Genomic DNA, 24,552 nt, shown 5'->3' with positions numbered 1-24,552 from the left:
ACACGGTCACTCAGAGGCCGCAGGGCCCAGGGTGGGTTTTGGAGTGTGGTTTGCTTCTCACAGCTGTTGGGAGGCTGGGCGGGGGGATTAGAAAAGTGAGGTGGGCGGGAGTGAACCAGGAGAAGGGGGAGGGCGGATGTCCCTGTGAATACAGAGCGTCATTAGCTAGCCGGAGGTTCAGAGGTTCCTTATGGGATGTACTTTTTACCAAATGGATCATTTATTTAATTTATTGGGCTGTGCTGGGTCTCAGTTGCGGCCCGTGGAAACTTTAGTTGCGGCGTTCGAGCTCTTAGTTGCGTCATGCAGGAAGGACCTAGATCTCTGACCAGGGGTGGAATCGGAGCCCTCTGCATTGGGAGCGCGGAGTCTTAGCCACTGGACCACCAGGGAAGTCCTGGGATGTACTTTCGTAGATAGCTTTCCACCTTAAAATCTCCGGCTTAACAGACCTTAGAGTCAGGCAGCGTTGACTGTAGTCACGGCTGGGTGACCTTTGGCCTCCTCCTTCACCTCACTGTTCCCCATCTGTAAAATGGGTCCTCGGAGTTGTTGGTGGATTTTGTGAGATAACAGACGTTCAGTCTGCTTGGCCCAGGGCCCGACTCTTTCTCTATTGGTTTTCAGTGGCTGTTCCCATAGAGCTGTCCCCTGCCCCATGAAAGCCCCACCATCCCATCTTCATCTCAGGGAGGGGTGGCAGGTGCAAGGGCAGCTCGTGGCAGCGTTTCAGCCCTCCGGGAGGGGAAGCCCCCAGCTCTTAGTCACAGCCAGAGGCAGCTGGAGCCAGGCTCCCCGCTTTGGTGATATTTCAAATCTAGAAGCCCTCAGCACTCCCCAAATGCCGTGTTCTCCAGCGAGCAGAGAGGGGAGTACAGACGTTAGGAGGAAAATAGAGACCAAATAGAAGTTTTCTGCATGCCTTGTGAGCCGGCCACGGGAGCTTGTCCCTAGCTGTGGCTGGGGGCCTCGGGGTGAGGGGTGCGCCTCGGGGGCACCCCCGGGCTTGGCCTCTGCGGCCTCACGGTGATTATGGGGACCAGAGGTACCCCTGCCACTCGGGTGCAAAGAGGATGAGTGGCTCTTCAGTTCCCAGAGGTCTTGAACCAGAGAAAATGCAGCAATTATATGTCCTTAAGTGTCCTTAAGTAGTCCTTGAGCTGTGCTGGGGAAATTCAGTCTTCACTTTTTTTTTTTTTAAGTAGCAGTGGAGGTCTTTTTTATGTCTATATTATTAAAAAACGTTAAAAGAAAAAGGGAGTGAAAAGGAATCCTCCTGTGTTCAGTTGCTGAGGCTGCAGAATAGGGTGGGGAGTGCAGCTCCAGGTGTGGGGGCGCCTGGCCCTGCCCTGGGTGTGCAGGGGGTGGGCGCAGGGCACCCTGCTGTCCCCTCCCTGAGCCTTTGGGCTTGTCGAGGGCAGAGGGGACTCAAGTGGGGCCTCTGAGCATCTTCAAGGGTTGCCTTGCTTTCCTGTGTTTTCACTTCAGTGTGGGGGACAGGACCAGGGGGCCTGGACTAGTCGGGGGGCTTCAGCGGGGATCGTTTCCGCTGGGGTCTGTGTGCAGCCTCCCATGCTAGAAGGGGCTAGACGCTCAGTCAGGAAGGCCCTGGCAGCCCTGAGAAGGAGCGCTCGGGGGTCTGGTGGACTGGATGGTGGCTGAGAGTCCCCGGGGATGGCTGAGCGTGGTGGGGGGTGCGCCGTGGCACTCAAGAGGCCGAGGAGCCTGGAGTCGTCGCCCTCGTCACGTCCAGGGCTGCCTGTGCTCCTGAAATGCAAAACAGACCATTAGTGGGTGACAGGCAACTCGCCCGCCCCCAGCTCCAGCTCCTGCTGATGCAGGTCCCCGGGTCTCCTGGTTACCCCGACATGCAGCAGCTTCCGCCAGCCCGTGTCCCACGGGAGCCCTCGGGCCCTGCGGCCCCAAGACCCCATCACCTTCCCCCACTGGCCCCTCGAGCTGGCTCCTCTGCACTCCTTAACCCCTCCCTCCGCTCACCCCCAGCTTGCCGAAAGCTAAAGCCTTGCAGCCCTCGCAGGGGCTTCCAAGGCCCCCTTAGACCACCCTGTGGACACCCCTCTTCTCTGCTCTGGCCTCCTGGCCCCCCACTTTGCACCCTCAGCAGCCCCTCACCCCGGCACTCCCCTTCCGGCTCTTGTACACGCAGTACCCTGGCCTGAAATGCTCCCCCTCTAGATTCCCGCGTGGCTCACCTCCTCCAGGGAGGCCCTCCTTGATGCCGCTGCCCAAATCCCTGCCTGTCCTCTGACCCCCCTCCCCTCCATTATCTCTTTACTCACCTCTGCTCGCTGGGAACGCTTTTGCTCCGTGCCTGACAGGCATGGGGGCGCCTGGACGGTCAGGGACCCCTGCTTGGCCCTGCCCTCTTTCCCTTGGCACGTGGCTCCTTGAGTCATGGACTTCCTGGTTGGCCCAGTGGTAAAGGATCCACCTGCCGATATCAGAGACTCGGGTTCGATCCCTGGGTCGGGAGGCTCCCCTGGAAGAGAAAATGGCAACCCCCTCCAGGATTCTAGCCTGGAGAATCCCACGGACAGAGGAGCCTGGCGGGCTCCGGTCCATGGGGGTCAGAGTGGGATGCGACTGAGCACGCACACGTGCCTTGAGCTGTGAGCCTCCTGTGGGCTGGGGCATGTGTCCCCTGCGTGCATCGCCAGCCCTGACCACACATGTTCCAGGAACACCAGGCAGGCCCTCCTTGGCTCGTGTCTGCCTTGGGGCAGGGCGCTGGGTGGCGCAGGCTTCACAGGGAGCCCAGTTCTTGGCCTCAGTTTCTCACCTTAGCAAATCTGAGCGAGGTAGGGGGTGGGAGGGCGCGCTGCACCTCCCCTGGGACCCCCCCCCACCCGCCTTCTGCGGGCTCCGCTGTCCCGGCTGGGGTGGATAGGAGGCCCTTCTCTCCCCGGGGGAGCTGGGGAGCTGCAGCCCAGTCTCCATGGTAACGGGCTTGCTGGCTGCCTCTTCTCTGCAGGCGCCCCTCCCCATCCCGGGCTTCAGGAAGTTGGAGAGAAGGATGGAGAAGCTTTCTTCCTTTTCTTCCAGGACTCCTTGCAGCCCCTGGTCTCTCCCCTTCACATCTCCCCGTTGCTTCCGAGGCTGCAGCTGGATCACACCATTCCTGGTCTCCACCCTCCACCACTCCTTTTACCCTCAAGGGACCCAGCCCTCTTAGCCAACACCCTCCCCCGCCACCCCGCCGCCTGCCCAGGCCACACCATCAGGAACCCACTCTTGGCTCTCTGTTCCCTCTGCCCAGAACACCCTCCTCTTCTTGCCCTAGCAAGCCTGGACTCTAACATCAGGGCTCCTCTGACCCCGGGCCTGTGTCCACGTCCCCAAGCTCCGGGGCCCCAGGGACCAGACGGGTCTCACGAAAGAGGGAAGTGGTGAGAACACTGAATGATGAAGGGCTGCCCCCACCCCTGGCACCTCTGTGCTGTGTGTGGCGGGGAGTGCTGGTGCCTGGGGGCGAACAGGGGAGTCTGCGCCCCCACTTCCACGGGGGGCTCATCAATGCTGGGAGTAGGGGAGGGCGAATGGAAGTTCACTCTTGCCTCGGCTCCCATTTCTTCAAGAGAAGCCAGAAATTCAGGACTTTTGGACACCCTTCTGATTTCAGAAACGTAGACTCAGGGCCCACTTCTTCTGGAGTAAGCCGAGCATCTTTGGAAGTTGAACTTCGGTGGACACTGAGGCTCTGGCTGATGCAGCTGCTTCCTGCATCTTTCTGGCTTTATTGGTACCCATCTGTGGACTGCCTGTGCCCTTCCTGGGGGCAGGGCTGCCCCCTGTTCGTTCATCCCTGTGACTGTCCCCAGAGCCTACGGGGAGGTCCGGGTGGGGGCAGGACAAGAGCACATCAGTGACACGCTTGCTTCTCCCTTTATACCCTGTGCGTGAAAGTAAAAGTGAAGTTGCTCAGTCATGTCCGACTCTTTGCGACCCTAAGGACCGTTGCCTACCAGGCTCCTCCACCCATGGGATCTTCCAGCAAGAATCCTGGAGTGGGTTGCCATTTCCTTCTCCAGATCTTCCCGACCCAGGGATTGAACCCGGGTCTCCCTCATTGTAGGCAGATGCTTTACCGTCTGAGCCACCAGGGAAGTCCGTTTCTCTGTGCGTGCTGGGTGCTAAGTCGCTTCAGTCGTGTCCGTCTCTTTGCGATTCTATGGACTGTAGCCCCCCCGCCAGGGTCCTCTGTCCATGGGATTTTCCAAGCAAGAACACTGGAGTGGGTTGCCATGCCCTGCTCCAGGGGCTCTTCCCAACCCAGGGATCGAACCCACGTCTCTTATGTCTCCGGCTTCGGCATTCGGGTTCTTTACCACTAGCGCCACTTGGGAAGCCCTTGATTCATTACCTCGCTTAATCCTTAACACCGGTGGTGAGCTGGGGTCTGTTTTCACCCCCACCTCATGGAGGGAGACGCTTTGCCTAAGTCACGGGCCCCAGGCTCTCTGCCAGATTAGTTGTCATTCCCCAGGCCTCGGCCGTGACGCCATCCGCCCCCCAGGGGCAGGCGAGCGGGCGTGGGGGCCCCGGCCTCCAGGCCCCGCGATGGCCCCCCTGCCGCCCTGCCTCTGCTGGCCCAGCGGTGGCTCGGCTAAATATATCCGGCTGACGTCAAGGCTGTTCTGCTCCTGGGGGTTTTCTTAAGCTGCATTTAAAGTTTGTGTTTTGCTTTGTGAAGATTTAGCTTTTTTTTTTCTTTCTTTTCCCTCCCTCTTAGCAGACTGTCTTGTTGAGTATAATCGGACTTAGATGATTATAAAAATAATTTACAGCTGCCGCAGTAGAAAAGCTGGGGGGAGGAAAACCTGCAGGGTCAGGCCTTTGGGTCACTGTTGGCCTTTAGGTGAAAAAAGCGGGGTGCCCCTCCGCAGACACACTCCCCAGCCCTGTGCACACGTGTGTGTACACACCACACACACACACATACCATGCATACACACCTTCCTCTTTGCCTGTCACCTTCCTTCCTGCTGCCTGCCCCCAAGGCCAAGGGGGAGGCTACCTGGGCTGGGCCAGCTGCCTTCGGGGGCCCTGGCCTGTGGGTGCTGAGTGCCTGCCGTTGGGGTGGCCTCGGGGGAGTAGCTGGGATGCTTCCTCCAGGAGAGGCGCAGGCTCTGGCTCCCTCGGTCATGACCTGCCTTTTTCTCATTTCTCCCCTCTCTCAGTTGATGCGATCCTGAAGCAGGCCCTGGGTCATCTCTAGCTCCAGGTTCCAGCCCCCTCCAGACAGGTGCAGGGCTCTTCCTACCCCAGCCCTCCCCCAGACTCCATGCAGGGGGTTTGAGTCCCAGCCCCAGCTTGGATAGAGGGCCTCTCTGCTGGTTGAGGTTCTCTGAGCATTGACCACCCCCAGACACCTTGGGGGACCAGGTATCCTTGAGGACCGAAGGGGGGCCCCCGGGCCTCCAGATTCCCTCATCCCCACCCCTTCTGTCCTGGCAGCGACTCCCCTGCAGCCCTGGGTCCCACCCTGAGACCTCCGCCCCCCTGCCTGGGCTCCAGGCGGCAGTGGGCTCTGTCTGCCTCCATGTGACCCGCCATGGCAGTGTCAGGCTGGAAGCAGGCCCCTGGCCCAGACAGTCTGGTCCACTGACGGCCACGTCGCCCCAGCCTCTGGTGGCCTTGCAACTGAAAGAGAAGGGGTTGATTCTGTGTTAATTTGGAAGGCATGGCTGGGCCCATGAGTGGCAGGCAGGTAGAATGGGTCGGGGTCCCTGGGACGTGGCAGGATAGGTCCCTTCCGGCCCCGGGGGTCTTCCCATGGAGGCAGATACCCTGGGGAAGAGCAGCTGGCGAGGGGTTCTGAGCAGGATTTCCTGGCCCTTTTCCTTTGTTCTGAGCACTGGCTGCAGGCCCTTCACGGTTCTGGAGCCAGTGATGGTGCAGTGAAGAAGTGAGACAGTGGTCCTGGGCTGCAAGGAGCAGACAGTCCAGCAGAGAAGGAAAAACAGAACGTGCTCGCACAGAGTGATGGTGGAGGTTTAGTCGCTCAGTCGTGTCTGAGTCTTGTGACCCCATAGACCCCATAGCCCACCAGGCTCCTCTGTCCATGAGATTCTCCAGGCCAGAATACTGGAGTGGGTTGCCATCTCCTCCTTTGGGGGATCTTCCCAACCCAAGGATTAAACCTGGGTCTCTTGCCTTGCAGGCAGATTCTTTACTGACAGCCGTGAGTAATCGCTAGGAAAGTTGCACCAGGGTGAGAGGACAGAGAGTGGAAGTGGGGTGCTCTTTTAGAGACAGGTGGTTGTAGAAGGCCCCCCAGACGACCTCAGGGAGGTGAGGCTGGTGAGGAACAGGTGCAGAGGCCCGGTGGTGGGCATGTGACAGAGGGAGGTACCAGTGGGTGGAGTGAGGTTGGGGGGGTGGGTGTTGGGAGGTGATGCTGAACTTGTGGACCCTGTGGGCCCATGGGAGAGAGAGAGAATTTTATTATAAGAGTGATGAGAGAGTGATGGAGAGTTTTAGTCCCCACAGGGATGGGGTCCAGTTCAGTTCAGTCACTCAGTCATGTCCAACTCTTGGCGACCCCATGGACTGCAGCATGCCATCCATCCCTGTCCATCACTGACTCCCGGAGTTTACCCAAACTCATGTCCATTGAGTTGGTGATGCCATCCAACCATCTCATCCTCTATCATTCCCTTCTCCTTCTGCCTTTAATCTTTCCCAACATTAAGGTCTTTTCCAATGAGTCAACTCTTCGCATGAGGTAGCCAAAGTATTGGAGTTTCAGCTTCAGCATCTGTCCTTCCAATGAACACCCAGGACTGACCTCCTTTAGGATGGACTGGTTGGATCTCCTTGCAGTCCAAGGGACTCTCAAGAGTCTTCTCCAACACCACAGTTCAAAAGCATCAATTCTTCAGCACTCAGCTTTCTTCATAGAAAGAAAGCAGTGTGGGAGGGGGAAAGAAATGATCCAATTAACACTTTAAAGTGGGAAGCCTGGCATACTGCAGCCCACGGGGTCCCAAAGAATCGGACACAGCTTAGCGACTGAACAGCAAAACTTTAAAGGGCTTACTGGGCCTTCAGGGGAGAATGGATCAGAGGAGTTGGGAGTGCAGGAGTAGAACCCATTCAGCAGGAAGTTGTAGCCACCATCCCCAGGTGAGGGCTTGTTTGGGGGTGGCAGCCAAGATTACCTGGGGAGGTGGTCAGATTTATCCACGAGATGTATCAACAAGGTGTGTGGGGAAAATGGAGAGAGACTAGGATGTGATGTCTGAGTGCTTCCCCTGTATTCTGTGTTCAGAGGCAGAAACTGAGTTAAAGGGACCCTTCAAAGCGTCTTTCCCTTGATTTTGCTCCTTGTCAGCACCTGCCTCTTGGCTCTGGCAGGAGTGCAAAGGCTTCCAGGCAGGTGGAACATGCCGGGGGATTAGACACTGCTTGGTTCCGGGGATATGCAGAGATGATCAGAGCAGCGCCCGCGTCTCCTTAAACCCTTCTCCGTGTCTCTGCAGAGCGGGACGCCTTTGACACGCTCTTCGACCATGCCCCCGACAAGCTCAGTGTTGTGAAGAAGGTGAGTTCTCAGTCAGGGTGTTTCCCTCCATCTCTGGGTGCTTTTTTTTTTTTTTAACAGCATGAACTCCGTGCTGGGAAGGAGGTGGGAAAATGTTTGAAATCTCTGAAATGTTTGCCACATGGATTGAAGTGTAATTATAGTCAAAAGCGTAACTGCGGTGCATAAAATTAGCACCTTTTTAACTCAGCATCTCTGCTCCTGGGTATCTTCCTGGCCACCCTCCCCGCCACTGCTGTGGAGTGAATTACCCTGCCAGTGCTGGGGGGCAGTTCATTCCGAATCAAGGCTTTTTTTCAGTGTGTAAATGTTTTTCAGCATGTCAGCCTGCTGGCTTGTGCTGGCCTCGTTACCGCGAAGCTGCAGCCACCACGTGCCTGGTAAACAAGGAGGCGCTGTTGGCAGAGCTGTTCTGAGCTCCATTTGGCCTGTCTCCCCAGCTGGGAGCACAAAGGGGAGGCAGCCTGCTGGTCAGCCTCTGATGGAAGAAACCGCGTGAACAAGGCTTTGGAGTCAGGGGCTGGGGAATGGTGAGCTTCCAGGCAGATGGCTTTCTCTCCCCCCGGAGGAATCAAGACTCAGTACACATCAAGTTATTTGAGTGCCTACAGAATGCTCAGGAAGGCAGCGGTGGGACGGATCTCCGCTTGTAAAATCTAAGCCCTCGACTCTGCGCAGACGGCTCTCGATCTTGAACAGTTTTCCCACACAGGTTGCTTCATGCAGGACTTCTCAGTCTGTAATATGCTGACATGCTTTGCAATTCTCCAAGAGGGGGCTTGGGCTTCCCTGGTAGCTCAGCTGGCAACAAATCTGCCTGCAATGCAGGAGACCCCGTTTTGATTCCTGGGTGGGAAAGATCCCCTGGAGAAGAGATAGGCTACCCACTCCAGTATTCTTGGACTTCCCCTTGTGGCTCAGATGGTAAAGAATCCACCTGCAATGCAGGAGACCTGGGTTTGATCCCTGGGTTGGGAAGATCCCTTGGAGAAGGGAAAGGCTACCCACTCCAGTATTCTGGCCTGGAGAATTCCATGGACTGGATAGTCCATGGGGTCGCAAAGAGTCGGACACGACTGAGCGACTTTCACTTCACTAAGCGGGGGCTTGGTGGGGTGCATTTCCCCAGGCGTGTTTGTCTGCAGTGAGATCTGTTGACTTAAATGTATCGGGATAGACAGAACACATTACATTCCCACGGAACTCGCGTTTGGAACGTGTTAGTCCAGGCTGGGATGATGAGACTGTTAGTTCTTGAAGCACTTGGCGGAAGTGGGCCTTCGGGGCGAAGCCTACTGAACGTGCTTGGATAACAAGCAGCGTACTCTGGGCCCTCGGAGCAGTGCCCCCAGCCCAACCCCGGCCACACCCGGCCCCTGGACTCCGTCCAGTGCACGCACAACTTGTTGTTCCCTAGCTCAGTCATGTCCAACTCTGCGACCCCACGGCCTGCAGCATGCCAGACCTCCCTGTCCATGAGACTTTCCAGGCAAGAATACTGGACTGGGTTGCCACTTCCTTCTCCAGGGGATCTTCCCTACCCAGGGATCAAACCCACCCTCTCCTGCATTGGCGGGTGGATTATCGACCGCTGAGCCACCAGGGAAGCCCTGGCTTGCAGAAGATCTGATTCATTCTTTGAGAAGACGTATTGTGGGGATCCCAGCAATGACCAAGGAAGAATCCTTTTGTTTCCCTGACACCTTCCTGCTTCCAGCCTGGCCCTTCCCCACCCCCACACTGGGAGTCGTGTTAGTGTCTCCTGAATCCCAGAATAAAGGCAGGGGGACCCTGTCCAGCTCTCCAGGTCCCTCCGAGATCACGCCCGACTCCTCTCTCCCATCCCACCCACCTCCAGCCCCCGCTGGAAGGTGCTGGAGGGCTCCCACAGGTATACACGGCCTGGGTGGCTGCTCCGCCCACTCCACCCCCCAGCTAAGATGCTCCCCTGCGCCCTCATCTTCCAGGGATCCACGTGCTTCTCGTCGACACCCCACCACCACCCTGACATTTGAGTTTCATCTGCTTTGCTGCATCTCTGGATTCCCCATCACCTCCACTGGGTGTATGTATGGAGAATCATGCCCCAGACATCAGGGTGGGGCTCTGTCTTACTGTCTTGCATCCCCAGCACCAGTCAGAGTGCTGGGCACATAGTATATCTGGGTTAAATGAATAGGAAGTGACATCATGTCCAGGGTAGGGAGAGATGGGGTTGACACTGAGATTCCATGAAAGTTGGGTTTGATTACTGAGACAAGTTGCAGGCCACAAGTTTTAAACTTTCACCAAAGAGGAGAAGCCAGTGGCCCTGTGTAGGCACACACCAGGACTCAGCAAGTCTCTGAGGTCTCTTCGTTTACTGAAACTCTGACGGAGGGGGCCCCGGGCAGCCTTTCTGTCTCAGTCTTTTGTAGTTCAAGGCTACAGCTAGCCTACGTTGAAGCAGTTAAGTATCTCCCCCTGAGTGGGAGTCAGCACATCCATCCTGGGGGCGCAGATCACTCTTCTGCAGGGTTGTTAAGTATGGTACATGTGCACGTGGGCTGGTGGACAGAGTTGTGCGTTTCTTTACCAGCTGGGGTAGATTTAGGTTTTATCTCATTAAAACCAAGGGTGATTGTAAGAACATTTCATTTTCGACTCGAGCCTTTCATTCCAGCCAACAGGGGAGGTTACGGAAGCGTCTCACAGGGCCAGAGATGGCACCTGTCGCGACCTTCCCGTGATGTGGGAGCCGAATCTCGCGCTCACGTTTCCCACGTCTCTTTGCCTTGCAGTCTCTCATCACGTTTGTGAACAAGCACCTCAACAAGCTGAATCTGGAGGTGACGGAACTGGAGACCCAGGTGAGCCGCGTTCTGGGTTGAAGCATCCTTTGTCTGGTGTGGTTTCCAGCCAGCTCTCTGATCTTCGGTGGGCTGCGTGAACAAAATCAGACAGCGTTGTGTTCGTCATACAGAGAATGTCCATCACGCGGTTGAAATAGTCCCAGCCCCAGCCTCCTGGACCTTCTCCCACACCCTCTGTTTTAATTCCTGGGGCTCCTGGAACAAAGCCCATTAAACAACACATATAACCTCACAGTTCTGGAAGACAGAAATCCCAAATCAGGGTGTCTACAGGGCTGTTCCTTCCGAGGCTCTGGGAGGGGGTGGGGTGGGGGGCAGGGAGGTGGTCAGTGCCAGGCCCCTCCCCCAGCTTCTGGTGGCTTGCTGGCAACTTTGGGCCTTTCTTGAGTCATCAGATGTATTGTCTCCATCTTGGCTTTCACATGGATCTGTATTCAAATTTCCCCCCTTTTTTGGTAAAAACACAATCGTGTTGGATTAAAGCCCACCCTAACGCGCTTACTTCTGCCAAGACCCTATTTCCAAGTAAATTTACACTCACAGGTTCGAGAGGGGGGTCAGGATTCCAACACATCTTTTTTGGTGGTTGTTATTGTTCAGTCGCTCAGTCGTGTCCGACTCTTTATGACCCCATGGACTGCAGCACGCCAGGCCTCCCTGTCCATCACCGACTCCCGGAGGTTGGTCACACTCGTGTAATTGGGTCGGTGATGCCCTCCAACCTTCTGGTGCTCTGCTGCCCACTTCTCCTCCTGCCCTCAATCCTTCCCAGCATCGGTGTCTTTTTTGGTGCAGGGATGCAATTCAACCACAGCGCCCTCCAAGGTGCCGGCACCCCCACCAAGGAGCCTCTGCGTGTGCGTGTCCCTCAGACTAGAATATGTGGCTGCCTCGGCCTCTGCTTCTTTTTTTAAAAATTTTTCTAAAATTGTTTTGCCTGCACAGCATGTGGAATCTATTTCCCCGACCAGGGATCGAACCCCAGCCCCCTGCAGTGAGAGCGAGGAGTCTTAACCTCTGGGCCACCAGGGATATCCCTGGCCGCCTCTGCTTCTGCTGTCCGTGGCCGTCCTACCCTTAGTGCTTAGCCAGCAACTGCTGGCTGGCATCCCTCTAGTGAATACACACCACATATTTTTCCCGCCGCAAGTATAGAAAGTATACCTCCCCACCCCGACTCAGAGCGAAAGCTGCAGCGTGAAAATATGTTTTGAGCACTTGGCAAGCATTAAAGACAAAATATAATTTCCCCGGGATTAGCTGGGTGCTTGAGTTTGACGTCTTTCGCGTTCTCGGTGCCCGTTTCTCTAATGTGCAGCTGATCCTTCTTAAACCCCTGGGTGATTGCATTCATTCCTTTCTCTTTCTTTAACTTTTCTCATTTGCTTTTCTAATTAAAAAAGTAATTCAGGTTCATTGTAGAAACGTCTGAAAATGCAGATAAGCAAAACAAATAAAAATCCCCCGTAATCCCCTCACCCAGAGATAACGGCACTGGGGGTTTACTCCAGATCATTTCTCCACACGGATGGCTCCTCGTGGGCAGCTCGCTCTATGTTTGAATGGCCCATTTTCTAACGTATATATATTTATTTGTGTGTTATTTGCAAGAACACTTTTTTTTTTTTTAGCAGTTTACTAATATCACGCGTTTAGCCTGATTATTTGCGGCCTGATGTATTAACAGTCCAGAAGTGTACTCATTTGAAAAGGATCCATCCTTTTAGTCTGCCCCTGCCCCAGCTCCCTCACCGTTCTCTCCAGAGGTAACCAACTGCAGTTAACGGTTGGGTGTGCCTTTTGCTAGATGGTTTGTATGCATGAGTGTGTTTTTTGAAATGGCTGTGGGTCAGGTGTTTTTTTGTTTTTGTTTTTTTTTGCAAAACAGCTGTTTTGTAAAGTGTTACTTAATAGTGTGGGCCTCTTTTTGTGTGAGTGAGTGGGTTTCGTCGCATGCCTTTCGTGTTGTCTGGCCTGTGTGTGTTCATCGCTTTAGTACCTGCCTCCTGTTCTGCGTGTCATTAAATCCAATCCTTGTGACAGGACGTTTTCTGATCTGGTAGATACATACCGTGTCCAGTATCTTTGGACACAGCTGTTTATACCTTTATCTGCTTCCTCAGGATAAACTCCTACAAATGGGGCTGTTAGAGCAAAGGTGGGTAGTTACACAGAGGGCCCGGAAGCTTTGCCCGCCTGAAACTCTCATCGGCGGTGGTGAGAACCCACATCCTCGCCAGCTGTCCCTGATGGTCACTGCCCAGATGGCTCTGCCTGCTGGTATCAACAGCCACGCATCTTAGGCTGATTCTAAGCTTAAATTTGCATTGATCTCTGTCTGCTCTGTGTGTCCATTATTTTTTTCTGTCACTGCACAGTAGGAAGTAATGGGGCTTCCCAAATGGTGCTAGAGGTAAAGAACGCGCCCGCCAGTGCAGGAGACATGAGAGCCCTAGGCTCGATCCCTGGGCGGGGAAGATCCCCTGGAGGAGGGTATGGCAACCCACTCCAGTATTCTTGCCTGGAGAATCCCATGGACAGAGGAGCCTGCTGGGCTACAGTCCATAGGGTCGCAAAGAATTGGACACGACTGGAGTGACTTAGCAAACACACATGAGGTAATATCTTAAAAATACTTTGAGCCAGTGATCCACCAAAAGAGATACCCGGCCCCCAAAATACAGATTTTTCTTTTTGTTGTTGCAAAGGGCTCTGAGTATTTTCATAAATATGTTCGTTGTTAAACTTCTGATGTCCTGGAAGTCAAAGCAAACGGCTCCGGTTCTTGCTCTGGGTGTGTGTATGTGTGTTTTCCTTTCTTTTTAAAACCACTTTAGATTGTAGGGCAGCTTCCTAGCTCTGTGACACTGAGCCACTTCCTCAACCTCTCTGAGCTTCTCCCCACATGTTTAAACTTGAAATAAGTCAGTATCATTCAAAAGCCTGTGGAAATTTTCAGCGGGCACATGTGGCCAGTGGAAACTGAATTGGACCACACAGCTTTAGAATCTGGAGGCTGGGTTCGTCACGAGTCCTTGATCTGCAGCAGATGCCCTCTGGGAGGGTGGGCGGGCAGGTCCTGCCCGCTCCCCGCCCCACGTGCTGGTCCTTGTCCCAGAGATCAGGCCCCGCCTCCTGCACCTTGGTCCTCTCCTCCCCCTGGGCAAGTTGCTCTGCCTTCATTGGTCTCCACTGGTTTACCTGTAAAAGAAGCAGTTGCCCCCTGTCCTGGCTTATTGGGAACGGGGGAGCCCAGGCGAAGAACAAAGTCTTTGGATCTAGATTCCTGGCCGCTTCCTGTGCATGGGAGGTGCTGCTGGGCCATGTAGCAGGTCGAGAGGCTGGGATCTGGGGAGAGACTGTAGCCTACCAATTAGGACCCAGCTCGGATGGACCTGTGTGCTGGGTGCACACAAAAGCCCTCCATCACAGGGCATGGGAAAGTCTTGTCCCGCTGTGAATGCCTCTAGAAGAAGGCACCCAGGCAGCTTACCAAGTGAGCAAGCAGAACAGGGCAGCAAACCCCAAACCAAAGCCTAGGGCACCCTGCAGGCTGTGGATTAACTGTGCCCACTGCTGGCACAGGTGGAGCACTCCCTGCGTGTCCGGTGCTCCCTGCCCCCCTCCTCACAGGGTCCCCACGACAACCCAGAGAGGTGGGACCCAGCGTTATCCCCAAGGTCAGTGGTCTGGTCCTCCCCACTTGGCCACACTTCGTGTGATCACATACAGTCTCAAGGGCCCGCTTTGCACCCTGGACCTTCACCTGACTGCAGGCTCGAGTTCCTCAACAAGAGATGGATTTTTTTTTTAACTCTAAAGCACTTTTCCCCCGTTTGAGGGGCTGCAGAGCCTTTGCTGACTCCGTGCACGGCCCAGAACATGACGTGTGTTCCTCTGTAGTTTGCAGACGGCGTGTACCTGGTGCTGCTCATGGGGCTCCTGGAAGATTACTTCGTACCCCTGCACAACTTCTACCTGACCCCCGACAGCTTCGATCAGAAGGTACGTGTGTGCGCGGTCTCCATCCTGGGAGTGGCCCGGGACACGCGCATCCCAGTGAGCAGTGTAGAATCCCTGGGCCGCTCTTTGTGAAGTCCAGCCTGCCTAGAAAATGGTGTGGTGATGACATGTGACCCTCAGGAAAGGAAGGAGCCCTGTGGGCAGTGCCTAACGCATCCAGGGGATGTGTGCCACGTTCTCGTTGGACTCTCCCTGGGACGATGCTGGTCTTCATAATTGTGGCCGAATGTCAGTAGAGTTGCAAATCCTTCCCCTGTTTGTGCCGCGTGGTCTGCCTGCTGCTTCATGAGCTTCCTAGACGCCATCTTCAGTGGCTGCACAATGTCCATGGAGCGGCTCTGATGCCAGTCTCCCTGTTTTCCACTCTAGGGCAGTTCATTTGTTTCTTTTTGGCTATTAAAACAATAAGGTATCCTTGTGAATATATTATTGTCCGGTCGCTAAGTCATGTCCGAATGTTTGACCCCCATGGACTGCAACATGCCAGGCTTCCCTGTCCTTCACTAACTCCCAGAGCTTGCCCAAGCTCATATTCATTGAGTCGGTGATGCCATCCAACCATCTCATCCTCTGCTGCCCACTTCTCCTCCTGCCCTCAATCTTTCCCAGCATCAGGGTCTTTTCAAATGAGTCGGCTCTTCACATCAGGTGACCAAAGTATTGGAGCTTCAGCTTCAGCATAAGCATTAGTCCTTCCAATGAATATTCAGGATTGATTTCCTTTAGAATTGACTGGTTTGATCTCCTTGCAGTCCAAAGGACTCTGAAGAGTCTTCTCCAACACCTCAGTTGGAGAAAAAAACATCAATTCTTTGGCATTCAGCCTTCCTTGGAGAAGGAAATGACAACCCACTCCAGTGTTCTTGCCTGGAGAATCCCAGGGACGGAGGAGCCTGATGGGCTGCCGTCTATGGGGTTGCACTGGGTCAGACACAACTGAAGCGACTTAGCAGCAGCCTTCTTATGGTCCAACTCTCACATCCATACATGGAAAAACCATAGCTTTGACTATATGGACCTTTGTTGGCACAATGATGTCTCTGCTTTCTAATATGCTGTCTAGGTTGGTCATAGCTTTCTTTCCAAGGAGCAAGTGCCTTTTAATTTCATGGCTGTGCAGTCACCATCCACAGCGATTTTGGAACCCAAGAAAATAAAATCTCTTATTGTTTCTACTTTTTCCCCATCTATTTGCCATGAAGTGATGGGACTGGATGCCACGATCATGAATATGTAAATGTAAATATATGTTTCCATTCCTGTGGATTGTTTTCTAGGAAAATCCTCAAAGAGGATTGTTTGGGTCAAAGGGCATGGCCTTCACATTTGGGACACTCTTGTGACCGGGTGTTTGCCTCCTGCCAAGGGCTTCCACAGGCCCAGCCATCCCAGCAGTGTTTAGTCCTCACCTTTAGAAACCTGGCTTGTGGACTCACCGTATGGCTTGAGCTCGAGAGCATCTGTCATTTTATTTTCCCAAAGTGCTAGACCCGTGAGTCAGGGAGGCAGACGAGGCGAGCGGGCGCGGCAGCCAGAGATGCATCTGGAAGCCGGGCCAGTGTTTACCAATCAGCCTGCTTCTGGCATCGCGAGGGCGGCTTGCTCGCGGCCAAATGTCGCTGCCGTCTGGCCTGCTGAGATGGATCAGAGCAGATCAGCGAGGTTCTGGCACATTCCCCTCCTTGGTGCACAGAGTGGGTGAGGGGGTGCTCGGGGCTTCATGGGGCAGGTCAGGAGGCAGGAAGACAGACAGCTTGGTCATGGAGTTCATCTTGCATTTCCTGCCCATGTGGCCGGCTGCAGAAGGATTTCTGTTTGTTTTTTGACCTGAACCATTTCTAAAGTCCTTATGGAATGTGTTACAATATTGCTTCTGTTTGATGTGTTGATTTTTTTGGCTGCAAAGCATATGGGATCTTTTGAACCCATGTCCCCTGCGCTGGTAGGCAAAGTCTTAACCATTGAACCGCCAGGGAGGTTCCCAGAAGTCTTAGCTACTGAACCACCAGGGAAGTTTCCAGAAGCATTGTTCCGGAGAGATCTTTTCTTTGTTCATGAGGCTGAACAAAGAGCTGAACAAAAATGAGCACGAAGGCTGGTGAGAAGGGTGAAGTCAGCCAGGCCGACTGGAGCTGGGCTTCTTTCCGGGACAGGCTCTGCGCAGTAGCAGGGGTGGCGCCTCCCAGCCCCGGCCTCCTTCTCTCTGAGATGAGACGAGTCTCTGTCCATCACCCTCTGGCCTGGGAGGCTCAAGGCCTATTCGGTCCACCTTCACCTCTGAGCGGGAGGCGGGTAGCTGCTGTCGGGGACAACATCCCGCATGGTGTGAGACCATCAATGCTTGTAGAGTCCAGTGGTGGCCTGGTGGCCTCCAGAGCTCTCCTGGCTGGAAGCCGTTGTTCTGGAGGGTCTTTCTCCAGCCGTGTTAGCCCCCAGCCCCACCCCTGGATTCTCTGCCTTCCTCCCCACGAGTGATGGCCTCATGGTACCACTGGGAGGTTCCTCGTTAGCCATGGGGCTTCCTAACCTCCAGGTCCTCCAACCACCTCGCAGATGATGGCCTTTCCCTGCTACACCGACCTGAACCCGCTTCTGGCTGGGGCCGGGCACCTCGTCCCCAGTGTGGCTGGGCAGTGGTGACACACGCTGAGAGACCCTCTCGAAGCATCCTCGGGACCCCAGACTCTGCCAGGCACTGAGAGTCCTTGTAGCAGTGATGGGAGACAGATCAGTGAGCAAAATCCGAGATGCATCGTGGGCGCGTGCTTTTAAACAATCACACTGGAGTTTAGAAAGATGAGATGGGACGTCTCCGACCCTGAGGTTCCTGCAAACAACTGAGCAGCCCCATCAAGCCATCTCAGAGGTGTGGGTGCCACCCACGCTTCTTGTTTGAGCCCCACCATTGAGCCTTGCTCTGTGCTGGTCACTTTGCTGGGTACCTTGGGCCTGTAGTCATCTTCTGGAAGATTCCACAGTGTCCCTCTCTCTCTGGGGGGGTGGCCTGTGTTCTGGAGACTTGAAGGTTATTCCTGGAAACAAATCCCAGAAAGGGCTTTGCAGTTTCAGGGTGCTTTCCCATTTGCTTCCTCATCGGAGTCCCTGTCCCCAGGGAGGAAAGGGGTCCTCGGGGTGCAGATGGATCATCAGCAGGGGTGGAACCAAGAGACCCTATTCCTTTCTGGGACCCTCTGCCCTTCTCTCTCCCCACCTGGTTTTTTGAAACTCCTTTGCAGCACAGAGAGAAAGCACTTTGGGGGTCCGGGCGTGGACTGCCTCCTGGGAGCAGTGGGGGGCTTTGGGGTTCAGAGTGTGGCCTGGGGTGGGGTCTCACTCTCGGGGATCACGGTCAAGGTACTGGCCCCACGTCCTGTCGGGAGGTGTCTGCTGTTCTCTGTGCCAGATCCGTGGAGCCGGGCTCCGGGGGTGCTTCTCTGCAGGGGCAGCGAGGTTGTGGGGTTGAGGCTTGGGTCTGCGAGAGAACGGAAGGGGAAGGGGCAGCTTCCTGTCTGCTGGTTTCCTCGGACGGAGAAGAAAGCAGAGGAAAGTCTTGCTCAAAACCTATCACTGGTCAGGCCGAGCAGCTGCAGAGAGGTGGGCCTTGAAAGGATGCTCGCCCGACCCCTGCCCCTCCCCGCCTCCCACACCCCCATCCCCCTGCCAGCCAGTCTTTCCCTGGGGCAGGGAGGGGCCTCGTGGACTTGACCATGCTCCACACCCGTGATGGGGGCGCATCCTGCCAGCCTGGGGGCCACGGAAGACGTCTGTTCCCACGTTGGGCTGATGGTCTAACCCGACCGTTACCCTGTTTCTCCCTCTTGGCCGTCCTGGCTCTGTCTCGCCTCCAAACCTGTTGTGTGTATGACTCAGGGATCCGGATCTCAGAGGATGGTGGAAGAGGCAGGATGCTCCCAGAGGCAGGGCACAGGTTCCGATCCAGACTTGTGTGGGCTGAAGCCCGGCCCCGCCTCTCGGAGCTTAGGGACTTTCTCAGCACAGATGATAGATGGTCTCACCCATCTCACCCAGGACCTCCTTTGGGAAGTGGGAGATTAAGACCCTCTGGTCATCTCCCTTGCGTGTCCCTGCTCCAAGGCCCAGCTGGGTTCAGCCCTCTCTCCGGGCTGGCTCCGGGCCCTGCAGGTGGGACTCTGACAGCCTGCGTCCTGTCTCCCCTCGGCGTGGCCCGCGAGCCTCAGGTCATTTGCAGCTCACCCAGGTCTGGGTGTGTGTCCTGCACCCACTCTGGGGCGTGTCCCCCATGCCAGGGCTGGGCTCCTGTTTGATACTCAGCGGACGGTGGCCTTCTCTACATCTCTGAGTGCTGCCCACCCAGTGCCTCCGTGGCCTGGAAGCTTCTCTGCTGTGCCCCGAGCTCTCGTGGTCTTGACTAACAGAGGAGTATTTTGCCAAGTGTCTTTTTCCTGGTTAATCATTAAACCACTTTGCAGGCAAACTTGTGGTGTTTCTGATTCATTGGCAGGGAAATCATGAAACTGTTGCTGTTTAAAGGGTGTTTGATGACAGGAGAGCCCTAAAGTCCTTTCCAGCTCTGACATCTGTGATTTATTTTACTTTTTGGTTTCCCTGCCCTCCTCCTTCCCCCAGCCCCCACCAGCCTTCACTCGATGCAGACATCTGGCTGGCTGTGATTTGGTTGCTCACCAGTATCTCCGTGGTTCAGGTGGACTTGAAACTCAGCAGAGATGGCTCTGTGTCTAACCTCTGCAGCAGCCATTAACAGAAGTGAGCAAACTGCGAGCATCCTTGGGGGCTGAATGCAGATGTGCCTACGTTTCCAGGGCATCGAGCAGGTCGAGGGTCAGGACCAGGCTGTGCAGCATCCACCAGGGGCCTGACTTCAGGTCCAGCAGGGTCCACGGCACCTGCTCTGGGTCAGGGCTACCGATATACCCCTGCCGAGGGCACGCCATCATGCTCAGCTGGCTTGAGGCCCTTCTGACAGACAGCAGGTGACTGCTGTGTGCTGGGGACAGGGCCCAGGGCCGGGCGCCTTCGGGAGGTGACTCGCCCTTTCTGAGCCTCAGTTCCTCAGTTGTGAAAAGAAGCTGCCGTCACTTGTCTTCATGAGGGCGTGTCGGAGCCTGGGGACCCCCACTCCTTCCTGCGTCTCCCAACCCCCTGGGAAGGGGAGTGAGGCCCACCTGGCGGGTGTGTGTTGTGCTCCGCAGACTCCCTCCTCCTCCCTCTCCCCACCCTCTGTCCTGCCCTGGGCACCCCTGGTCCTTGTGGGCCGAGTTATTCCAAAGGTTCCCCTGTCCATGCTTGCTTCCATCCCCTTAGAAGAAAATTGGTGGAGATGGGGGGCAGTGGGCAGGCTTGGGACCAGTTGCAGCCCCGACGCTAACTCTGGCTTCCTTGGCAGGTCCACAACGTGTCGTTTGCCTTTGAGCTGATGCTGGACGGAGGCCTTAAGAAGCCCAAGGCTCGCCCCGAAGGTAACCCAGGTCTTTGAGGGGCTGGGTGACCGGCCGTGTCTCTCCCATCAGGCCCCGAGTGTGTGGCTCAAAGGCCAGGCTCTGCCGACCCCAGCTCCCTGTTGCCCTCGGGGCTTCGGGGACCTAGAGTCCTGTGCTGGTGAAGCCACCAAGGCCAGTTCTTCAGCAACCACTTGACTTGGAGGACGCGGCCTCTGCCCCACAGGCTCAGGGTTCGATTGCCCACCAGGTGCCCTTGCTCAGACTGAGACGCTGCTTCATGTCTTGAGACGATATTTAAGGTTGGCTGCAGTTTGATGCCTGTCAGGTCACTGTCCTGATGGCCCAGTGGTGCCTGTGAGCAGGGCCGTGGCTCGATCTTGGCCTGTGAGGTCTGAGTGGCAGTGGAGGCCAGCAGATCCCCAGCTAGAGGCCTCCTCGCTGCCGCACCCGCCTCCTGTGTTAAATGACCTCTACCAGGAGTCTCTTAACTTGAGCGGACAACTGAAGCCCTGGGGTGGGTGAGTGGGGTGGAGGGGGTGCTTCTCAAAGCATCTTCCAACTCAGGGGCTGTGGAACGGGCCCTCCAGGTCCCGATTATAACAGGTTTGCAGGTGACGCCAGTGCTCCTGGATCCCCGCCCGACAGTAACAGCGTGAATCCTGGGTGGGGTGTTCTCATTACCCGCCACCCACGCCCCCTGGGAGGCTCAGCGGTCACTGCCGAACACCCATCCGAGGACAGGAACTCTGTCCCGTGACCCATGACCGCAGCCCTCCCCAAGCCCTTGTCGGAGCTCAGAGAGCAAGGGAGGAGCAGAACCAGGCGCCTCAACCCCCAGGGGGACAGGGCCCCTTCCCACCAAACTAGGTGCTTGGACTTCCTGGGCCACCCCTTGGTCCTGACCTCGAGGGGGTAGGACCATGGCTCCTGCCTGCCCTGCCCCAGGAGGCCCGCAGGATGGCCCGCCATCCCCAGTACGTGTCCTTGGCTGTCCTAGACCCCGTACCACGCAGACTTGTCTGGGCCCGTCCTGGAAGGGATGAAGGAGAATCCTCGCCATTCCAGTGCTCATCCCACGGGGTGGTGGCCTGGGGGCTCGGGAAGTGGCCTGCGAGTGGCGGGGACAGCAAGAGTGCTCTGCGGGGGACGTAGAGGGTGTCCCCACGTCTCCCAGGTGCTGGCACCAGGACTTGGGGCAGCTTCTCTCACCCACAGTGGTTTCTCTGTTTTCCTTCTGCAGATGTGGTAAACCTGGATCTCAAATCCACCCTGCGGGTTCTTTACAACCTGTTCACCAAGTACAAGCACCTGGAGTGACAGCGTGGAGCCAGTGACCTCAGCGGAGACCGTGCTTCGGGAGGTGCCCTGGCCTCCCCTCCCAGCCCGTGGTTGCTCCCCACCCCACCCCACTTTTTTTTTTCTGGTAGATTCTCTTCACCTCCTTTCCTTGTAATTCCACAGTGGGCGGCATCCTTAGAAATGCAGGTTCCCAGCACCAGTGCTTTGCGAGTTTGCAGCCTCGCCTCACCTGGGGTGCCACAGGGGCCAAGTCAATTGTTGATCAAAAGATGGAAAAGAAAAAAAAAAACCGGAACCCCGACCCTCAGCCCCTGGGAGGCGGGGGCGGGGTGCCTGGCCTTCCAGCTGACAGTCGTCAGTGATCACAAGTCATCAGAAACACGCTGCAGCCTTGCAGCAGGGCGATGGCTCGGCTCCCCTGGTGGCATCTCCTGGGCAGGACTCTCCTGGGCAGCCAGGCCTTTTTACAAAAAAAAAAAGCATTTTTCAGTTTGAAAAAAAAATTCCCTCCGACCTCTTGGAAGCCTCAGCTGTGACCGGAGTGTCCACTTGCATCCTCACTCCTTGTCTGCTCCGTGTGGCTTGCATTTCGCTTTTGCGCAGACATCTGGGACCCAGTGGACCCAGCGGCCACGGTCCGTGGGAGGAAGGGTTTCTGAGGCGTTTCTTCATCTCTTGCTGCGGCTGAGTGGGCTGTGTTGGAGCTGGCTCTAAAAGGCAGCTGGAGACAGCTCTGCTGGGAAGTCTCCAATCCCAGAGGCCCTCTTTGAGGATGGATGCCTTTCCAAAAACCTTTGGAAAGCAGGGTGTTTCAGTTTGCAGGGGCTGCCGTAACAGAGTGCCACGGGTTGGGGGGTGAGTTAGAGCACGGACGTTTATTGTCTCAGTTCCAGAGGCTGGAAGTTGAGATGGTGGTATCAGCGGAGCTGGTGCCTTCAGAGCCTCCTGGGCTTGTAGACGGGCACTGTCTTCCCTCGCTTCCTACGCTTCTCCCCCGTCTGTGAGTCTGTGTCTCATCTCTTATAAGGACACCAGGCAGAACGGATTGGGGTGGACCCTAATGACCTCACAGTACCTTAATTACCTCTGTGAAGACCCCTGTCCCTAAATACCGTCACCTGCTGAGGTCCTGGGGGTTAGGACTTCAATATGTGGGGTCGGGGGTGGGGCACAGCTCAGCCGTAAGAGGGAAGGCGAAGTGTTCACCTCTGTCCTCCACGAGTCCCAGCTTTCTGCAGCCTGTGGCATCCTTGGGGCGCCCTGTCGAAGGAAATGTGATCCCTCATTTGTGTGCCCTTCACCCCTCGCCCGACTCATCTCGGGAGAGAAAGGGGCACCCCTAGGCTGGGTCTCAGGTGGGTCTTCCGCTAGGTCACCCCCACCCCCACCTCCCTGCGGAGTCGGGGTTTTCATGACACCTGGACCCCCGAGTTTGCTCAGCACCCCAGCAACATGGGCCTTTGTCTTCTGTGATATTCGCCTTCCCGCTGTAGGTCAGAGCTGTTGAGCACGTCATTAATATTACATCGCGTACCAGTGCTCAGGACTTAAAGAACAGCTGCCTGTTCTGCCTGGGCTCGGGCGGCTGCCAGCCTGGGGCTGGGTTCAGAATAGCCAATTTGATGGAGGAGGTTACCCAGCAGGGGAAAGAAATAATTAAAACGGCATTACAGCGTCTCTTGCGGGAGGCGGTGACATTAAAGATCCACGTTGACAAAATTGCCGAGGCTGGAACATTCTGTGCTGCCTTCATTACACGCGTGGAACCACGGTGCCAGGGAGGCGAGGCCCCTCCACCTGCTGTGGGCACTCGTGGGCCTGGTGGGGCGCTGCCAGTTCCTGGGGACCTGCGGGGGTAGGGGTGGGAGTGGGGGTGAAGGAGGGGAGGCCTGGGTTTGGAAAGCAGCCTGGGGTCTTCAGCCCAGGTGGGCAGCTCCCCCGGCCTGTTCCACGTCCTGAAGGTTGGGGTGAGGGGCGTTGATTCTTCTAGGGAGGGAGGTGGTGGTGGGGTTCAGCTCCCAGGGCAGTGAGCCCACTTCAAGCCCACTTGTGTTTCAAGCAGGAGAGTAACAGGAATGATAAATATATGGGAAAACTATAGACAGGCACTTTTATCTCATAATGCTGACTCTTTAAAGCCCTGGTCTCCAAATTACTTTTTCTCAAACTGGCGCGAAGGCGTGGGTGTGCCTTCTGCCCACCTGTGCAGGACCCCTCGGGCCGTCCGCGTCACTTTCCTCCCTTTGCTGTCTGGACGGAACCAGAATTGAAAGCGCATGTGGGGTGAGGGCTGGGAAGCAGTTTTGAGGCCGAAGCCAGGGTGACCTCTGCAGTGGCTAGATTCCTCCTCTTGGGATCCGCCCATCGTTCCTGGTGGCTTGGGGACAACAGCTGTCAGGACACGAGTGTCAGGGCCCGGGACCTCCCCGCTGCGGAGGCCCACACGCTGCAGCATCTTCTGGGGTAACTGGGGCAACAGAAGCAACTTTGTTCTGACACTTGCTGGGAGTTCCTTGGAATGCAAAGCTTCCCTCTTAGTCCTTAACTCGGGAAAGTTCTAGAACCCGTCCTGCTCCACTGATTCCCATTTGTAGTGAATGACCTCCCCACCTTTGCCCCGAAGAGGGACCTTCATCCATAGGAACTAAGTGAAACAAGGTCATCGGTAGCCATGCAGTGATGGGTAAAGGTCATGACATGCCTCCTCTTACTGTTCAGGTGGCCTGTCTTTTGAACGCCCTCCCCTCCCCTGGTTTTGGGGCGCCTGCTTGCAGCTCTGGTTCCCCCTCGAACACGGCATCACGAAGTGCTGAGCCCAGAGCCCCAGGTGCCCTGAGGTCCTAACTGGACGTGACACAAGAGCTGTGTTGTTTTAAAGCAGCCAAATTCTCTTGTCCAATTTGTGTGCCGGTATCTTCGTGTCCTTGATTTGTTTTAAGCGGTGTTTACTTTGGATTTCTGGGTATTAAATAAAAGCCACTGAAACCCTGGCTGTGTTGTTACCTGCCCCGCGGGCGGGCGGCGGGAGCCGGCTTTCCGGACGGTGTGCGGTGGTTTATCCCAATAAAGGCCGTTGTCGCTGTCTGCATGCCGGGCTTTCTTTCGTGCCTTTAGCCGTCATACCTTGGCCACCCCGTGCTCGGCGCTGGCCCCGTGACGCCAGTGCAGCCCTGCTTCCCGCGGGGCAGCTGATGGACGAGGGAGGAGACAGCTTGCATCCTGGGGGGAAGGGTCCCCGGGGAGGGGGCGCTGCACCGAGGGTTTCCTGGACGGGAGCAGAGGCTGGCGGCTCACAGCGGCTGAGTCACACTACTGAACGGAGCGGGCGAGTCTGCCCAGGCGCCTGGTTCCAAACTCGAGCGAGAGATGCCAG

The 24,552-nt window shown here is 56.1% G+C and overlaps 1 protein-coding gene across 2 annotated transcripts in view; it reads left to right on the top strand.

Moving 5' to 3' along the window:
* Nucleotides 1–24,267, top strand: part of PARVB (parvin beta) — a 116,560-nt gene extending 92,293 nt beyond the window's left edge. For both annotated transcript variants that reach the window (XM_027540555.1, XM_027540556.1), the window contains exons 9-13: nt 7,503–7,564; nt 10,345–10,413; nt 14,320–14,421; nt 19,826–19,898; nt 21,121–24,267. In XM_027540555.1, coding sequence (XP_027396356.1) covers nt 7,503–7,564; nt 10,345–10,413; nt 14,320–14,421; nt 19,826–19,898; nt 21,121–21,197 — 383 coding nt within the window. In that variant the 3' untranslated portion in view covers nt 21,198–24,267. The remainder of the gene's footprint in view (nt 1–7,502; nt 7,565–10,344; nt 10,414–14,319; nt 14,422–19,825; nt 19,899–21,120) is intronic.
* Nucleotides 24,268–24,552: the final 285 nt, after the last annotated feature.

This window comes from Bos indicus x Bos taurus, chromosome 5 (assembly GCF_003369695.1).
Source record: "Bos indicus x Bos taurus breed Angus x Brahman F1 hybrid chromosome 5, Bos_hybrid_MaternalHap_v2.0, whole genome shotgun sequence".
NCBI classification, from domain to species: Eukaryota; Metazoa; Chordata; class Mammalia; order Artiodactyla; family Bovidae; genus Bos; species Bos indicus x Bos taurus.
Note: the sequence above shows the minus strand (reverse complement) of the source record. Positions and strands in the feature narration are given on the sequence as shown.